This window comes from Melospiza georgiana, chromosome 31 (assembly GCF_028018845.1).
Source record: "Melospiza georgiana isolate bMelGeo1 chromosome 31, bMelGeo1.pri, whole genome shotgun sequence".
In the NCBI taxonomy this organism is placed as follows: domain Eukaryota; kingdom Metazoa; phylum Chordata; class Aves; order Passeriformes; family Passerellidae; genus Melospiza; species Melospiza georgiana.
This window is the reverse complement of record NC_080460.1, coordinates 2,785,004-2,804,023: the sequence shown is the minus strand read 5'-3', so window position 1 is coordinate 2,804,023 and position 19,020 is coordinate 2,785,004. Positions and strand designations below refer to the sequence as shown.

Sequence of the window (19,020 nt, the reverse complement as noted above, 5' to 3'; positions counted from 1 at the left end):
GAGCCAAAGTTTCTGCTGCCAGCTCTCGGTATGCAGGAAAATTTTAAATTATTTCAACAAATTACTGCCTGAGAGACTGGAGTCGTGGTTTTTGAAAGAAACCGACTGAAAGGAGAATGATCTGAAAGGGTTACAGCAGTTCTGAAAGCTCATCAGAGAGATAATTCAGAAAAAGCTAAAAAGAACTGAACCACCTTAATTAGCTCAGGGGAAGAGCTCCTTGCTGAGATCCAATCTCTGCGAGAGAGAGAGGAATGCAGATTGACAGAGGCAGACCAGGCTCACAGCAGCTCAGGTGAGGCCTGCAGCATCTTTTATCAGCACAGCTTGTCAGCCAGAATAATTTACTAAAAATAGATGTCTGGAGTTGAGCTTTGAATGTAAAATCCTTTTGCCCCGAATACAGAGAATCTCAAAACAACTTCACCAAACATTGATTTTTCTCCTTGAGCAAGGCAGGACTTCGTGTTTCATGTCTTGAAACAGGTGCAGAAACACCTTAAAACAGAGAGAGTCAACAATTTATTTCCTTATTTCCTTCCTTATGGGGAGATTCTATTCTGTTGGACAGCTCTGTGGCACATAATGACCCCGTTCATAATTTTGTGTCATAATTTTCCTAAGGGTTCCTCTGTCAGTATTTGTTTGCTCTCCCTTGCCAAACACTTTGCCCTGTGAACTCTGGATAAGTGACAATTGTCACTGTGTCAATATGTTTGTCATTTGTGTCACATAGTAGAATCCCATCTTGTGATTGAAGTAACAGATTTGTCATACTAAAAAAAATCAGTTTTTAAGGAAAAAGTTATATGGTGCTGTGTGACAAATAATTAAATAAAATTACTGAACATTTTCTACTAATATTTTGGCTAATATATCACATGGTACCTTTCAGCTAAAGGAGAAAGTCTGTTTAGTGAAGTTGTCATTTTACTCAGTAGGAACAAGCAGCAAAAAGAGATCATCTGCAATCCCAGATACTTCCCAAACAACTTCTCCAAAGAAGATAAAAATTAATGCTGGACAGAAAAAAAAAAGAAAAAAAAATTTTGTGGTGAGATAAGTGAAATCACTATATTTTATTTTATTTTATTTTTATTTATTTATTTTATTTAATTTTTTATTTTTATTTATTTATTTTATTTTATTTTGTTTTATTATTTTTATTTTATTTTATTTTATTTATTTTATTTTTATTTTTATTTATTTATTTTATTTTTTAAATTTATTTTTTATTTTATTTAATTTTTAATTTTTTATTTATTTTATTTTATTTATTTTATTTTATTCTTATTTTTATTTATTTTTTTATTTTTTATTTTTTATTTTATTTTTATTTATTTTATTTTATTTTTTTATTTTTTTATTTTATTTTATTTTTTTATTTTATTTTATTTTATTTTATTTTATTTTATTTATTTTATTTTATTTTATTTTATTTTATTTATTTATTTTATTTTATTTTATTATTTTATTATTTTATTTTATTTTATTTTATTTTATTTTATTTTATTTTATTTTATTTTATTTTATTTTATCTATACAAAGAAACTCATGATATCAGTTCTGTCATCCACAAGTGCTTTGTGGACGCCTCTTTCTGCAGCTTCAGGAAGGACTGAATTTGTTTCTGGTCACCAAATTTCCAGGCTCGGGGCTTCAGTGAGTCCCACTGGGAGGAGCTGTTCTCCAGGGGAGCAGGTTCAAGTTTCCGTGCGTTTGTTCCCTTCTGATAAAAGCCTCCTGCAGTCTGAAGTAAGACTGCAGCTACTTTAGGAGTGTCCTTGTCCTCCTTTGCATTGTGCCAGCCAGCGTGCTCCCAAGACCAAAGCAAACCGCAGGAGTTGGTCTGCAAAAAGAAATCTTCAGAAGTGCCTGGGTATGGACAGCAAGGGGTCAGCAGGTGATGGCTGAAGGGCTGGAAACCATGGAAAGTACTAAAAAAACCCTGAGAATTAGAGGCCATTGCAGACAACCTTCATCATCTCTGTCAATCCAGCTGTGCCACAGCACTTTGATCTGTTTGGAAGGTTCTGGTGGTCACAAGAACCTTCATCACTGCTCTCAACAAGAACCTTCATCATGATGTCCACAGGAACCTTCATCACGGATTCTGCTCAGGGCTCAGGAAATCCAAGCAGGAAATGTTGGTGCAGAAGGAAGACAAAAAAGGGAATTGTGATGTTCTAGGGTGGAACTGACTGGAAGCTTGTCGCAGACATCTTTTATGGAAAATCCTTTCTTCAGGATTTTTCCTCCTGAGAAGCTGGGAGGCCTCAGGAACAAAATGTAAACATTGATTATCTGCTGCTGTGGAATGCAACAGGTGCATCTGTGATTGGTCTCATGGGGTTGTTTCTAATTAATGGCCAACCACACTCAGCTGGCTCAGACTCTCTGTCCGAGCCACAAACCTTTGTTATCATTCTTTTCTTTTTCTATTCTTAGCCGGCCTTCTGATGAAATCCTTTCTTCTATTCTTTTAGTATAGTTTTAATGTAATATTTATCATAATAAATCAAGCCCTCTGAAACATGGAGTCAGATCCTCATCTCTTCCCTCATCCAAGAACCCCTGTGAACACTGTCACAGAAAATCTGACAGCTCGTGTACAACTGGAGATCACTGTGTTCTTTAGTCAGGGTCTAAAGAATACAACAGTGTTCCAGGTAAAGCAATAAGGAAAATGAGTTTTAACAGGGAAACATTTCTAGCCCTAGAAAAATACAAGTATCAGTTGCCCTGGTAAAAGCTCTGCATCAACTCAAATGCACCTTCCTTTTCTGGGGATGGCAGATGATGCTTTTGGTGTCTTCCAGGCTATACCTGAAGTGCATTGGATCAATAATCCCTCTGAGCTGTGCTGTTAACCTGGAACAGTAAATTCCAGGCTGCTTTTGTGAGTAAATTCTTTCTTAGATGGCTTTTCAAACTCTACCTCTGAGTTCATTAGGTCTCCCTATTCTTTAATGCAGCTGCTTTTTATTCCAGCCTCTTGTTTGGAGCATCTGGTAACGCTGCCTAAGGATGCCAGGAACAGGAAAAGAGAAATTGATAACTGAGGTCTCGCACATCCCCTGCACGTGCTTCTCACCGCTCAGAAAAGGAGAGAACACAGTGCCTGATGCACAAGGCAGCAAACGGGTTAGCGGGTTAAAAGCAGCAGCGACAAAATAAAAAGCTTTCCAGGAGACTCCTAGGTTCAGCAAAGTGGTTGAAGTGCCCAGAGGTGCTGGGCTCTTCACCTTGTTCCCAGAGCAAATGTAGGAATTTTGCTTTTTTAGCAGCTGAGACGTCTCAACTTGCATGCCCACAGCGTTCTCCAAAGCTGCAAAGCCTGGCCAGCCTCAGCATCTTCTCCATCAGTTCCTGGTTATTTGCCTGTGCAGAAACCCAGGAATTTTGGTTTTTAACATCTGAGACATCTCAGCTTCATGCCCAGAGCATTCTCCAAAGCTGAGAGCACACAAAACCCGGCTAACTTCAACATCTCCTCCATCAGTCTCTGGTTATTGGCTGCTCTTGCTCTGTGCTCACTCTGCTCTGGTTTGTAGGGAGTTAAGAGGTGGGATTTGCATGTAGAAACCCAGGAATTTTTCTTTTTAACATCCGAGACATCTCAGCTTCTTGCCCACAGCATTCTCAAAGCCTGGCCAGCCTCAGCATTCCCCTTTATCAGTTTTTGGCACTCCTGCTCTGTGCTCACTCTGCCCTGGCTTCCAAGGAGTTAAGAGGTGGGATCTGTGTGTAGAAACCCAGGAATTTTGCTTTTTAGCAGCTGAGACATCTTAACCACACGGCCATAACGTTCTCCAAAGCTGTGAGCACGCAAAGCCTGGCCAGCCTCAGCATCTTCTCCATCAGTTCCTCATTATTTGCCAGCTCCTGCTCTGTTCTGGCTGCCTCAGTCCCCAGCAAAGGACTCGTGTGGAGGAGGCTCAATTAGGGTGATATTTTTTTATTTTATTATTATTATTAGGGTGACAGTCCTACTGAAGGGAGCTCCCAGCTCCCTCCTGTCTGTGGAGAATTTAAATTCTGCAGCTCCTATTTAATTTTGTGATTTTTTTTTTTCTTTTCCCATGGGCATTGAGAGAACATTGCTATAAAAAGATGTGCAGCTGTATCTAGACTTGAGCGTATTATTTATCGATGTGGGAAAAATGCACAGAACTAAAGCTGTACTAGGAAACACATTTTAAAATTTAATCATTTCCTGTCCTTCATATTTTATCAGGATCTTCTCTATGTTATCAGTCATCATATTCTTTAAAAACTGTATGGTGTGCCAGTCTTTTTTCTTGGTTTTAGCACTCCTTGGTCTATGGGTAAAGCAGCAGAGCTGGGGGAACTTCAAAGGGAAAAGAAATAAAGGGGAAAAAATGCGAGAAAATTTACTCCAGCAAAAAAAGTGACCTACAGTGTGTGCACAATAAGTTTGCATCTCAGCTTCTCTCCAGTTATTTAGGTGACTGTTGGGTATTTGCTGAGGAATTGACATTAATCCCTGCTTTGCCATCTTTTATCACAAAGGGACCACAACTACCCAGAATCTGGGGAGCCGGCTCCAGAAAACTGCAGCATTTGCAGAGTTCCACCTGTGCAGACAGTTTTCCGTGGCCACTCTGCCCATGGGTTTGCACCTAGGAAATATTTTTGGCAAGGGACGAGAACTGAGCTGATAAAGGCAGGGATGCTCAGGAGCACACCTTGCTGCAGGTGATGGTGTGGCCCCCACGAAGAGCCCACCCCAAAAAACCCCATCCTGGTTTTACCCTGGTCCCCTGACACACTGGTGGCGCTTTTTGCAGGAACCAAAGTCAAGAATTGAGCAGAAAAAGGCAGGGACGCTCTGGAGCACACCTTGCTGCAGGTGATGGTGTTTTCACCCATGGCAATGTTTTTTCCAAGGGACAAGAACTGAGCTGATGAAGGCAGGGATGCTCAGGAGTGCCTGAACAGATAAGCACACTTTGCTGCAGGTGATGGAGTTTGCACCCATTCCAAGGCACAAGAACTGAGCAGGAAAAAGCGGGGATGCTCAGAAGCAAATTTTGCTGCGGGTGATGGTGTTTGCACCTTGGCAATGCTTTTTCCAAGGCACAAGAACTGATCTGATAAATGCAGGGATGCTCAGAGGTGCCTGATAAGCACACCTTGCTGCAGGTGATGCTGTGGTCCCCACGAAGAGCCCACCCCAAAACCCCCATCTTGGTTTTATCCTGGTCCCCTGACACACTGGTGGCGCTTTTTGCAGGAACCAAAGTCAAGAACTGAGCTGATAAAGGCAGGGATGCTCAGGAGCACACCTTGCTGCAGGTGATGCTGTGGTCCCCACGAAGAGCCCACCCCAAAAAACCCCATCCTGGTTTTATCCTGGTCCCATTACATACTGGTGCCCTGTAAAGTCATTCCTCCAGGCCTCACCCCTGCGTTCCAACCTGGAATTGTTTGCTCTTTTGGAAAACAGCAGCAGGAGGAACGCAGGGCTCTGTGCAGAGCAGGCATGGCTGACCCTGGGTACCCTCAGAGAGGATTTGAGCTCTGGGGATGCCCGGCCAGGCAGGAGCTGGCAGCTTGGGTTTAATTTGCTGCTGCTGCTGCTGCTGTGTGAAGAGCAGAACTGAGCCCTTCATTTCTGCCTCCTGCTCACGGCTCAGATCCCTCCCCTCCCCTCGCTGCTCAGTCAGCGGGGAGATGCGAGCCGGGAAGGGAGGAAGGATGCTGCTGGGCTGCACTCTGCTCCAGCACTTGGCACATCCCTTGCAGAATCTGCTGTTTCCTGAGCGGGGACGCTGCCTGCCTGCCTGCTGAGCAATGCAGCCATTGCCCACTGCTCCCTTTGCAGGAAGACGGAATCGTAACCGGGAGAGTGAGTGAGTGAGTGAGTGATGCGGCTGCTGCTGCTGCTGCTGCTGCTGCTGCACACGGGCTGACAGCGAGGAGGAGAATCGGAGAGCCTGGAATATGTGCCTGCCTCAGCAGGCACTGCAGTGGAAAAGCCCCTGACTGAACAGGATGCAGCTTGCTGCTCTTTAGCCATCGCCACAGAGAGAGAACTCAGGAGTCGGATGAAATGCATCGGCCTCCTTCTGCACCGCTCCTCTCTTGTCACCAGGCATTAATTGCTGGGAGTTATTTTCCTTCCTGTGGCTGACTGCCTGCAGCTTTTTTCCCCACTGCAGGAGGAGCAGGGAGGGAGGGAGAGCACAACACCAGCCCGGCGTCCTGTCCCACCACAAGGCTCCTGTGATGTGCCAGCACGGCCCAGGGCTGCTGCAATGGTGCGGAGAACCCCTGGAACACCTGGATTTGGGATTATCCGTGGCTCATAAAGTGGTCCCAGCTTGCATCTAGCAACTACCTGGAGACGCTGGCTGTCCTTTTGGGGCTTACTGACTGCTTCCAATTTTCCTCCCATCGCTGCTTTCTCGCTCATCTGGGTCGGCAGCGTTTTGGGAGAGGGGAGCGCATTCCCCCGGCCAGGAATAGGAGAGCGCTGCCCAAAAAAGTGCAGGTGTGAGCTCTGGAGGGGACTGCAGCGTGACCAGCCATGGCTCAAGCCGCCAAGCAGCTGAAGAAAATCAAAGACATCGAGGCTCAGGCTCTGCAGGAGCAGAAGGAGAAGGAGGAATCCAACCGCAAGCGCAGGAACCGCTCTCGGGACAGGAAGAAAAAGGTCAGTGCTGCTGCTGGGGTTTGCAGCCCTGCAACGAGCCCACACTGTGTCTGGGGGCACGGCAGGGTGGGCACAGCATGGCACAGGGGGCACAAAGGTCCCTGCACAAGGCTGTGTGCAGGCAGCCTGTCGGATAGGGCAGAGGAACAGTCTGGCAAGCACAGGACAACTTTTGGGAGCAGAAATCTGCTGTTTACCCTGAGCTGGGGGAGAGAGGGAGGGAGCTCAGATATTAAAAAACCTCAGTGAGGGGTAAGGGAACTGAGGGCTTTATCCAGGCAGCTTTACAGACTCACTCAGCCCAGTAACAGATTTGATCTCTAGGATAATAATCCTGTTTTCTGGCTTCCTTCAGTTTCCCACAATTGTTTTTGTGTTCAGGGCTTAGGAACGTGAGACCCCCGCCCCTTTTTTTTAGTGAAGGACTCATTTTGCTGCCCACCCCATCCCTTGCTTAACCTGCACCAGGATATTGAGAGGGGGCAGGATATTCTTGCCATGCAGAATGCTGAAACCAGGGCACAGCAGGAGCAGACTCCTGGCAGAGGAGGCATTTTTGTGCAGAGCTCTGTGGGTCCTGCTGCTGTATTTGTGTATGGGACGGGGGTCATCCAGCAGGTGAGGGGAATCAGGGACAGCACAGAGGCGTCTGTCCCTTCTGCCGATACCAGCATGCTGTTTGGAGCTCTGGATCCCCCCTGAAAAGTCACTTTTGGCAGTTTTTTCCCTTGCTGCACGAGTGGGCATCTTGCTGAGATGGCTTTGCTGCCCTTTGAAGACCTCTTGAACGTGAATGTTCTTATCTCAGCACGCTCTGAGGGTTTCTGGGCTATGCACCAGTGCAGAAAGGCAGCGAGGAGAGAGGTGAAGCCAAGGATAACCGAGGACTTCTCTGACAGGAGGTTGTGACACGGGGACTCTCAGGTGGGCTTCTCCTCTGCCTCTGAGTGCTGGAGATTTCCCTGTGGGCAGGAGCCTCACGGCAGAGCTCTGCTGGTGGAGCATCCTCATAGCTGGGCCCTGGGAGTGCTGAGCAGAGCCCTGCTCGTCCTTAAAGCTGGGCCAGGGCAGCCTGGAGGGGTCTGTGACCACAGAGAGGGAGTCCTTGGTGGGCACATCAGGGCAGATGCGAGGCCTGCAGGCAGCAGCTGGGGGGTTGAGTGTGGGCTCTGTCCTGTCAGATCCTCCTCGCGCACTGATAATAATTGCTGAGTGCTTGCAGGCTGCTCCCCGCAGGGCCTTTTGCTGATGGAGCAGCTTTCCCCTTTTTTTTTTTAAGGGGATCTGATGTGAGGAACCACCACATCAGGACGTTTTTTTCTGGCGTCTCTTGTTACCCCTGCCCCAAAGCTTCAGTGCCAGTGTTTTTCCTGTGCAATCTCCTTGGGGCCAGGCAGGACACATTGGAATCACTCTGCCAGGACGTGCTGGAATCCCTCACCCTGCTTTGCTGCAGTTCTGGGTTTGCTCAGGGCCTGTTTGTGCCCTGTGAGCTGAATGGGACTTGTGTGGTGCCCGTGCCCAAGGCCCTGGCAGCGTCTGTTGGGATGTGTCAGTGACTCCTTCCTCTGCTCCTCCTCTTCCTCCTCTTCCTCCTGCCAGCTGTGCCTTGCTGTGTGCACAGACACAGCAGATGCTTTTCGTCCACCTGGTGTTTGCACGGTGCAGGGTATCATTGATTCCACTGATATCATTGATAGTAGAGTTGTACCTCTACTAACTTCCATTTCACCAAGGGGCACTGAAATAAAAGTTAGCAAAGGTGACCAACTTATGATCCAGGAAAGCCTTAGCGTGACACAAAGCAGAGGAGATGGAGATGATGGCCTCAGGATGAAATATCTTCTCATCCCATTCCTTGAGAGATGCAGTTATGCCTCCAGTTGAGTATCCATTAGAATTTCCTGGAGTTTTTTTGTGGTTGCATGTGTCCCATGAACTGCATGGCTGTATCCTGCAATAACCTTGTGTTCTGTGACACTTTGAGGCAGTAAGTTCTGTTATTTAATCCTGTATTGTCCAAAAGCCTCCTCCTTGGACCATGATTGGATTTGTTGCTTTCCAGTTTCCGCAGCAATTTCTTGGGTTTTTTGTTAAGTGCAATTCCCTGGGTTTTGTGCAATGATAACCTGATTGACCTTGTTCTGTCCCTGTGTTCTCCACCTCTTGTCTGTCTCCTGGCACCAGCACAGTCCAGATGTAGAACCTTGTCCCTCCTCCAACATTCCCTCCAATATTCCCGATATTAAGATGATGACAGCTGAGCTTTCATTTGCCTGCATCAGGGATTTAAGGAATGGCTCCTTGCCACTCCCCCAGGCTCCCTGTCCATTCCAGGAATATTTCTGCTTTGGGCAGAGCTGCCAGGCGTGTCCTGAGGTGTTCCTGCTCTGCAGAGTGCCTGGGGGTTGTCTCAATCTTAGGGTGACCACAGAGGCCAAGTTTTCAATAGTTCTGTGTGTTCCCACATTTAATGCAAAAGTGAGGACTGCCCAGGGCTGTGGCATGATGTGTTTGTGACTCCTGACGGTGCCCTGCGGACAAATGAGCAAAATAGAGTGTGAATTAACACAAGCTCACTGCTATTAGAGAACGTGCCAAGCATCTCTGGGCTGGCTCCTTGCTGTTTCTGCTGCAGGATCCCAGCTTCAAATCTCTGTGTTTTCTATATTAAGGGGGACCAGAGCCATTCTGTCACTGCTGCAGGAGTTCCTGCACTGACAGGGAAGCAGGGATTGACGGGAGCAATGTCTGTGCTTTGGGTGCAGCTGGATGTCTCCTTTTTGTGGTTTTGAGAGGCAAGAACTCTTCCTCCCCTTCCCTGCAGATGTGGTGAGGCTGCCTCGGCAGGAAGGGAAATCATGAAGATCACTTCAAAGGCAGCCCTGGCCTTGCCAGGCTCAGTGGGCAGCACCAAAACACTTTGGAAAAGTGGAAAAGTAGAAAAGTGATGTCCTGATGCTGTTTGTGATGCAGCTCTTGTTACGTGAACACAGTTATTTGAGCTCTTTTTGGGTTGCATGTGACCATTGTAGCTAAGGCAGAAAATGGACCAAACCCCTTGCCAGGAAGGAATTTATGGAAGCATTGGCAGAGCTCACCAAATGGGTTAGAAAGGGCCCAAACTGGGGCCCAGAGCACTTGGCTTGCCCTTCATCTCAAACATAAATATTCAAGCAACTTGCAGCTGTTCCAGGTGGTCCACAATTCTGGTGGCATTGCAACCTAACTTTAACAGAGACTAATAAATAAAAGTTAGTACTTCCATGAAAATCTTTCTTCCTATTGAAGCGTACTTATCCTGGTACTAAATTCACCCAAATATTTCATCAAGCATAACCAGGGGCAGGCACCTTCCTCTGCCTCTCTGTAAAGGTGCAGATTCCAGCTGCACTTCTCAGTGGACACACAGGAGGCTGGAACCTCTAAAATGTCTTTGAAAAGAGTGCAAATAGCAGGACGACTTCCAATATTGTGCAAAGAACCCCTCAAGTGCTCGTGTCAGAGCATCCTCAGGCTCTGTGCAGCATAACTGGGGTTAAAGTATTAAATAACAATCTAAGCAAAAGCTTGAAGGGAAATTCTTGTGGTGATTCCTATCAGTGTTTAAATTATTAGTATGAAAGATGTGATAGATCCTCTCAGTACGTTCACAGCAAAATTTGCTTGGGAGCAAGGCTGCCTGAATTTACCACCACTTCTTCTTCTTCTTCTTCTTCTTCTTCTTCTTCTTCTTCTTCTTCTTCTTCTTCTTCTTCTTCTTCTTCTTCTTCTTCTCCTCCTTCTCCTTCTCCTTCTCCTTCTCCTTCTCCTTCTTCTCCTTCTCCTTCTTTTTTTCTTTTTTTTTTCCTTTTTTTTCGTTTTTTTCCCTTTTTTTCCCTTTTTTTCCCTTTTTTTCCCCTTTTTTTTTCCAGCAAGGGGGCAGGGAAGGTAAAATAAGGAACAAAACTCTTTTCTCTTTCTGCTTCTCTCTACTTTCTTTGTCTTGCAAATGTTCAAGAGTGAGACATTCTCTTGCTATGGATTTGTGGAGCATCTCCCACAACGCGTTCTTGAATATAGCAAGTGATTCCTAATAAGAAACTCCCTGCCTAAAACTCCTTGGCTTCTTTTCTGGCTGCTAGTTTCCTGAAAACAGCATGCAGATCAGCCTGGGGGCTCGTGGATCTCCACATTTCAGTCTGGCACCCATCCTTGGTGCTGTACTGCTCTGCGTGGAAATGTTTTAGTGCTCAGGATTACACACATCCTGCCGGGAGGGTGCTTTGGGGAAGGGAGGCAAGGAATTAGTGAGAGTGGGTTTGGATTTAGTGGGGATGTGGGAGCAAGGCGTTTCCATCTGGCAGGGACAGAGCTGGAGTGAAATGGTGGGGAAGAGCTGAGGGAGGGCAGAGGGAGCAAGTGACCCCCTTCCTGCGTTCAGACATGGATAAGGGATAAATGTGGGCAATTAAAAGGCTGATAACGACTGTCAGAAGGATCTCTGAGCTGAGCTGTGTGAGGTAGGGGCAGCGCTGAGCTAATTGGGGCGACGTGGAGGATGCTGATGAGAACGTTTTACATGGATTAATATTCCCCTCCTTTGGAAGCTGGGGAAATGTGGTAACTAGAGCAAGCCGGGCAGGGTTTGGACCAACAGCCACAAACTCAACCAGACAGACAGGCAATTACAGACGACGATTGCTCAGAAGGACGGTCACACTGTGCGCGGTGACTGCGCCTGTGCTTTTTGTGCGGCAAGCAAAAGGGGCCACAGCCACTCAATTCACGGATAGGGTGTATCAGGGCGGTCTGGGCTCGGCATTCTGAGGCAGGAAACCAAGACACCTCTGTCAGAATTATGCAATGAGCACACGAGAAACTGGGGTGAGAAATCGCTGCTGGAGCGCCGCCAAGGAGCAGCCGCTGGCTTCGTTCTGTCTGCATCCCTTCAAATGCTGCTCCTTTGCAGCAGCCTTCAGCCTGCTCCGGGCTTGCAGAGGATGCAGAGAGGAGAGTGATGCAGACAGAAGGAGGGCAGAGCATTTCAGCACACCCAGCTGCAGATGGCTCGGAACACCCCAGTGATAACTGGGCCCTGAGCTCCGCTGTGTCCTGCTCCCATGGGTGGTCACTGTGCCATCACTGGATTACTGAGATTCCTGCATTCAGTGGTTGTAGGTGCTGCCAGAGCTGTGGCATGGCTGGCTGTGAGCCCCCAGGGCCCTCACTGGCTGCTGGAGGTGTGCTGGCATCTCACCTGCAAGCTGGAGCTCAGCAAGAGAAAGGGCCTTGCTGGAGCACAGGAGCTGCTTTGTCTCCTTTCCCCGTGATGAGGGGACAAACAGGAGCAGAAAATGGGCACCTGGATGTGAGGGACGCTGGGCAGGAGCAGAACCCACTGCCGCAGGGATGGCAGAAAGCACTGGAGGGGGATGTTGGTGCTATTCTGCACTGCTCCTCTGCAGCCTCTTAAATTATTCAGGTGATAACAGCATCTGTATGTGCCTGGTGAGCCCTCTGTGCTGAAAACGAGGTGAGCAGCCTCTGAAGCCTTGCAGCGTTCAGAAATGTGTCTCAGGGGCAGGTTCTGTTCAAGCTGTGCCCCGTGCCCTGGCCAGGACACCTGCCCCAGGAGGGCACTGGCTGAATGCAGGCAGCAAACGCTTGCAGGAGCAAATGCTTGCAGGAGGGTGAGCACAAAAGGCACAAAAATCCTGCATGTGACAGCCTGGTGGGCTCGGTCTGTCCAGCACAGGAAGCCACCTGCAGCGTGGTGATGCTGAGGTAGAGCTGAGATCAAAAGGAAAGCAAGCTAGATATGAGAAAAGAAAGAAAGAGAAAGAAAGAAAGCAGATTTACAGAGCGCTAAAATTAGAAGTTTAGTCTGAATCATGCTAATTTGTTTTAATTGTCCAATGTGTGTCAGGGTTGTTCAGAAATGTAATCTCTCTGTCATGGTCTGGAAAGGTGTAGCAGCATCACCAGGGGTGTGATGGATCAAGGGTGGTGGAGATTTCTGGGTGCCCTGGCCTGTTTTACATCTTTCTTGCAGTCCTCACCTCCAGCTCTCAAAATGCCACCTGGCTAGGCTCTAAAAATCTTAGTTCTGGATTGAATAGACCAGACTTGTTAAAACTTTCAGTGAGCACAGGGCAGCCTCCTATGTGGAGGGAAGTTCCTGCCACCTTCTCTCTCAAAGGGCACTTCTCAGCCTGACAGAACCATCTGAAAATTCACATTTTCTTTCACAGATGATTATGTCATGTTCTGAGCCTCGACTCTGCAAGCAGCAGCAAGAAAAAAAATCCAAGCTCCCTTTTCTATTTGCAAATCAGATTTTGCTGACTGGGTGAAACTTTATGCCAGAGCCTCACATCTCTGTCTAGGGGCTGCGAGTGTAAGGGACAGCGGTAAATTTGGGGCTTCAAAATGCTGCATCCTCAGTGAAAAATCTACAGCAGGGACAAAGCAGCAGGTACTCACAGGTCTTGGGAGGGGGAAGGAGAGAACACAGCAGCAGGAGAGCATTTGGAACACAGACGAGGTTTCTATATTTGTACAGAGATGAGGAAAGAGGCAGAGAGTGTTGTGCGTGTTTGTGTGAGTGTGGCCAGGCCATCAGGAGCATTCCTGTGTAAAAGAAAAGGTTCTCCAGCAAGAGAGCAGAGAGAAGTGAAGGCTGGGGTCTGTTGTGTTTGCAGGGAATGCCTGGCAAAGGCAGGAATGATGCATCTGACTCCAGGTTCTCAGAAGGCCAATTATTACTTTATAATAATATATTATATTAAAGAATGCTAAACTATACTAAAGAATACAGAAAGGATACTTACACAATGCTAAAAAGATAATAATGAAAACTCATGACTCTTTCCAGAGCCTCAGCACAGGCTTTGGCCTTGATTGACCAAAGAGTCAAAACAATTCACATTAAACCAATGAAACAATCATGAACAATCTCCAAACACATTCCAAAGCAGCAAAACACAGGAGAAGCAAATGAGATAAGAATTGTTTTCCTTTTCTCTGAATCTTCTCATCTTCCCAGGAGAAAAATCCTGGGAGAAGGGATTTTTCAGAGAATGTGGATGCCACAATGGTTTGTCACTGCCCTGTGGTGACTTTGCAGGGTGGATTTGTAGGGTGCAGTCATGTGCCTACGTTTGAACTTTTAAATGGGAAATGCAGAGAGCAGCACACTGAAACCCTTCGCAGAACATAAACTATGTTTGGTTTTTAACCAGTGTGATAGTCTCTGCAAAGGAATAATAAATATTGTCACCTTCTTACAGTGGTTAGAAGTTGAGTGTGAATTATGCTGATTTGTTTTAATTGTCTTAAGTGTGTCAGGGTTGTTCAGAAATGTCACCTTTCTGTCATGGTCTGGAAAGGTGTGGCATCACCAGTGCTATGATGGTAGGATGACCTTCTTACACCGTCATTTCTCCAGATACTCTGCAGGAAATTCAGTGTACTGAGCCCATTCATGGTGCCATGCTTGGAATGAGGAGCACTGTGTCTTTCCCAGGACTTGCTGGTTACACCCCCAGAGAATCAGATAAATCCTGTGAGATAAACACTGTTTGGCGGGTGCGACAGACAGGTGTGGGTGAGTGAAACACAGGTTCAGCTTTAACAAAATGCTGTGTACTGAGCTCTTTATTACATTGATCTGAACATGGAGGGGAAGAGTAAAAGGTCCTTCTTTGGTCTGCCTGGAAATCAGCTGTACCTTGCTGATAACTGAAGTGTGAGCTTTTACTGTGTGCTATAACCATAAACACAAATATCTTGTAGGTTCTCACACTGCTGTTTGAATCAACAACATTCCTCTGTAAGTGCTCTGCATGGATTTGATTTTAGTAGTAACTACCGTGTCCTTAAATAAGATGCTAAACTTCAACAACCCGGTTTTCTTGACTTGTGAATCACTGCATGGAGTTTCTCTTATTTTGGAGTGATTTTTAAAATTTATTTCCCCTTTCCATTTCCCTTGTGGTGAATGAAAGACAGTGGGAACAGGGAGTGGACTACAGAGGGGTGGTGGTTTACTAGAGAGTTCTAACAAAGGTAAATCTTACTGAATTGGCTTTTAATGTTAAAAGTGCCTTTACTGCAATGGGGATGTTATAGTTCTTCCCATCTTTAATGCTGACAGAGAAGGGAAGAGACAAGAATGTTGACTCCGTGCTTCAGAAGGCTTCATGTATTATTTTATCATATATATTATATTAAAACTATTCTAAAAGAACAGAAGAAATTATTTCATCAGAAGGCCGGCTAAGAATAGAAAAAGAAGGAATGTATAACAAAGGCTTGTGGCTCAGACTCTCTGTCCGAGCCAGCTGACTATGATTGGCCATTAATTAGAAACAACCACATGAGACCAATCCCAGATGCACCTGTTGCATTCCACAGCAGCAGATAACCATTGTTTGCATTTTGTTCCTGAGGCCTCTCAGCCTTGACCCTAAGGAAAGGATTTTCCATAAAAGATGTCTATGACAGCCCACCAGGGCTGTATCACCAAAACTGCTCCTCAAAACCTGTAAATTGTCCCTCAGACCCGGCAGGGAAGTCCTCCAAGGCCAGCAGCAGTTCAAGAGTGCATAACAAACGCCTTCTCTCCATTCCAAAGGTGAGGCAGCAGCATTTGCTGCCTCCTGCCAGCATTTCACAGGGATCAGCAGCTCTGGCCTGCAGAGCTCTCGGTGTTTTGTGTGGCACCATCATCATTTTCTGCACGGGGTCAACGAGGGACACCCATTCTGCCTTCCCTGCATAGCCAGACACCGTGGGCAAATTGCAGATATTTGGGAAGAGGAGCTGACACCTCTCACTAATTCACTCTGCCTTAGAGCCAAGAAAGCTGTGAAGACACTTGGAGCAGCCGATCGGGATGCTCCGCTCACAGCTGCAATAATGATGCAACTTCCTCATGAAAACGGGAGATAAGGTGCATCACTGAGAGGGAGCATTGCATATTGAGAGCTTTAGGCTGAACAGACCCTTTTCTTTGCGTTGGTGGGGTGGTTTTGGTCTGTTTTGTCAGGAATAAATGCAGCATTTTTGCCTGGAGAAGGTGCACCGTGGTAAGACGCGAGCCTGTGGTTTGTTCTGGACAGTAAAAACCTATTGGAAAACACTGAGAAATAAAAAAACAGAACAAAACAAGCAAACAAAAAAAAAAAAAAAAACCCAAAAAAACCCCCCCAAAAAAACCCAAAATAAACCATAAAAACCCCCCCCCAAAAACCCCAAAAAAACCCCAAAACCGCCTCCAAAAAAGCCCCAACCCCCCCGCCCCCCCCCCCAAAAACCACAAAAAAAAAAAAAAAAAAAAAAGAGATCAGAAAAGGATGAAGCTTCAGAATTTCCTTTATTTTTCTTTGGAGATTTCTGGGGAAAAACCCAAACACCACAAATGAAGCACGTAAGGTGATTTTTGCCCCCTTTCTGGAGCTGCAGCTGCTGCAGTCAGCTCCCCTCCCTCGAGCTGTCTGTGCTGTTTGCTGCCCAGCTTTGCCAAGCAGGTTGCTGGGATAATATTGGGCTTTTTTAATGAACAAAAAAAGTGCCTGGAAAACAGATCTATGTAATTTTTTTGCATTAAAAGAGGTATATGACATGCCAGAGATCTGATTGGGAGGTGCCAAGAAACAACAAAGAATGAAGGAATTTCTCTACATGCCCAACCATGAAAACGAGGACATAATTTTGGCTGTGTTTTTAAAGACCAGCATCAACAAACATGCATGAAAACAGGTTTGGAGGGTGTTATGTCCAAACCTTGCAGGTAACCCATCAAAGCAGCTGTAATAGAACTGGTGCTCTCACTTATCTTCCACATCCTGGCCAAAAAAGGTTTCTCAGCCTCTGCTTTTTGTTACTATATTATACCATAATACACTATGTTATATGAAAAATTGATCAAACTCTTTATTTTTACTACGCTGTACCATGCTACACTATACTTAATGAAAAACTGATCAAAAACTTTATTGTTACTACACTTTACTTAATGAAAAACTGATCAAAAACTCTTTATTATTACCACACTATCCCATACCACATGAAAAACTGATCAAACGCTTTATTATTACTACATTATACCATAATACACTATATTACATGAGAAACTGATCAAACACTTTATCGTTACTACATTATAGTACATGAAAAACTGATCAAACACTTTTTTGTTACTCCACCATATAATAATACACTCTATTATATGAAAAACTGATCAAACTCTTTATTGTTACTACACCATCCCATAATACACTATATTATATGAAAAATTGATCAAACTCTTTATTTTTATTACACTGTACCATACTACACTATATTGTATGAAAAACTTTATTGTTACTACATTATACTACATGAAAAACTGATCAAAAACTCTTTATTATTACCACACTATCCCGTACTACATGAAAAACTGATTAAACATTTTATTATTACTACACTATCCCATAATACACTGTATTATACGAAAAATTGATCAAATTCTTTATTATTGCTACATCATACTACATGAAAAACTGATCAAACACTTTTTTGTTACTACACCATATAATAATACACTATATTATATTAAAAACTGATAAAACCCTTTATTGTTACTACATTATAGCACATGAAAAACTGATCAAACTCTTTATTATCATGATAAACATTTTATTATAACCGATCAAATATATTTATTATCACTATCCCACCCTACACTATACTACATGAAAAACCCTTCACCCTTGTCACGCACACATGGATCCAGCTGGTCAATAAATCAAAACACCAAAGCCAGAGTCCAATTAACAAACTAAATTTTGGTAAACATTCTCCATAATGTACACGTTCCGCAGGTGCAGAGATTAGGATGAGAATTGTTTTTCTCACAGTTTCCCAGGATGATCCTAGGACAGCTCTGTGTCTCTCTCTGCTCAGAGGATGTGTGATTACCACAGTAAAGCATTCCCTGGCACTGACAGCACTGCTTTTTTTCTGCAAATCCTCGTGGAATCACGGTGCTAAACGCTACAAGAGTGTTAATTTTGTAAGGTGAGCCATTGTGCAGCCATAAGCTCAGAGGTGTCCTTGCCATGCAGGGGATCTGTGTGTGCTGCTGGAGAGGGGATCAGACCACCAGCTCCTCCTGTGCTCGGCACACCTTGTGTGTGACGCGGAATTATTTCCTCCTCTCTGCTGTGATGCACTGGGAGATGGGCACCAGGTTGTGCTGCGTTTAACTTGGCTCTGCTGGCTGGTTCTGGCTGTCCATCCCCTCCTGGATTCCTTTTTCTGGCTGTTCAATCCCTCCTGGATTCCTTTTTCTGGCTATTCAATCCCTCCTGGATTCCTTATTCTGGCTGTCCATCCCCTCCTGGATTCCTTATTCTGGCTGTCCATCCCCTCCTGGATTCCTTATTCTGGCTGTTCAATCCCTCCTGGATTCCTTATTCTGGCTGTCCAATCCTTCTTGGATTCCCTGTTCTGGTTCATCCCCTCCTGGACTCTTTATTCTGGCTGTTCATCCCCTCCTGAATTCCCTGCTGTTCATCCCCTCCTGCTTTCCTTATTCTGGCTGTTCACCCCCTCCTGGATTCCCTGTTCTGGCTGTCCATCCCCTCCTGGATTCCCCTCCTGGATTATTCCCTGTTTTGACTGTTCAATCCCTCCTGGATTCGTTATTCTGGCTGTCCATCCCCTCCTGGATTCCTTATTTTGGTCCATCTCCTGCTGAATTCCCTGTTGTCCATCCCCTCCTGGATTCCCTGTTAGTGTCCATCCCCTCCTAGATTTCCTGTTCTGGCTGTTCATCCCCTCCTGGATTCCTTATTTTGGTCCATCCCCTCCTGGATTCCCTGTTCTGGTCCATCTCCTCCTGAATTCCCTGTTCAATCCCTTCTGCATTATTCCCTGTCCTGGCTGTTCATCCCCTCCTGGATTCCTTTTTCTGCTTCATCCCCTCCTGGATCCCCTGTTCTGGCTGTCCATCCCCTCCTGGATTCCCTGTTAGTGTCCATCCCCTCCTGGATCCCCTGTTCTGGCTGTCCATCCCCTCCTGGATTCCTTTTTCTGCTTCATCCCCTCCTGGGTTCCTTATTCTGGCTGTCCATCCCCTCCTGGATTCCCTGTTAGTGGCTCTCAGCTCCCAGCCCTGATAAAATGGATACCAGCATCCTGATTTTCATCACTTGGGAGGAAGGACGATTTTTTTTTTTTTTTTTTTTATTAATAACCCAAATTACCCCGTGAAACGGCACTTGTCTGATGTTAAATATTAAACTCCCTTAAGTGGGCGAGCTGGGGCGCAGGAGCAGCAGCGATGGGCTGTGCAGGAAGATGAAGTGCTGCTG

General features: G+C 45.7%; 1 protein-coding gene across 6 annotated transcripts in view; it reads left to right on the top strand.

Moving 5' to 3' along the window:
- The first annotated feature begins 5,696 nt into the window (after nt 1–5,696).
- The window catches only part of ANK1 (ankyrin 1), a 69,413-nt gene continuing 56,089 nt past the window's right edge, over nt 5,697–19,020 (top strand). For all 6 annotated transcript variants that reach the window (XM_058042548.1, XM_058042544.1, XM_058042545.1 and 3 more), the window contains exon 1: nt 5,697–6,679. In XM_058042548.1, the coding sequence (XP_057898531.1) occupies nt 6,554–6,679 (126 nt within the window). In that variant the 5' untranslated portion in view covers nt 5,697–6,553. The remainder of the gene's footprint in view (nt 6,680–19,020) is intronic.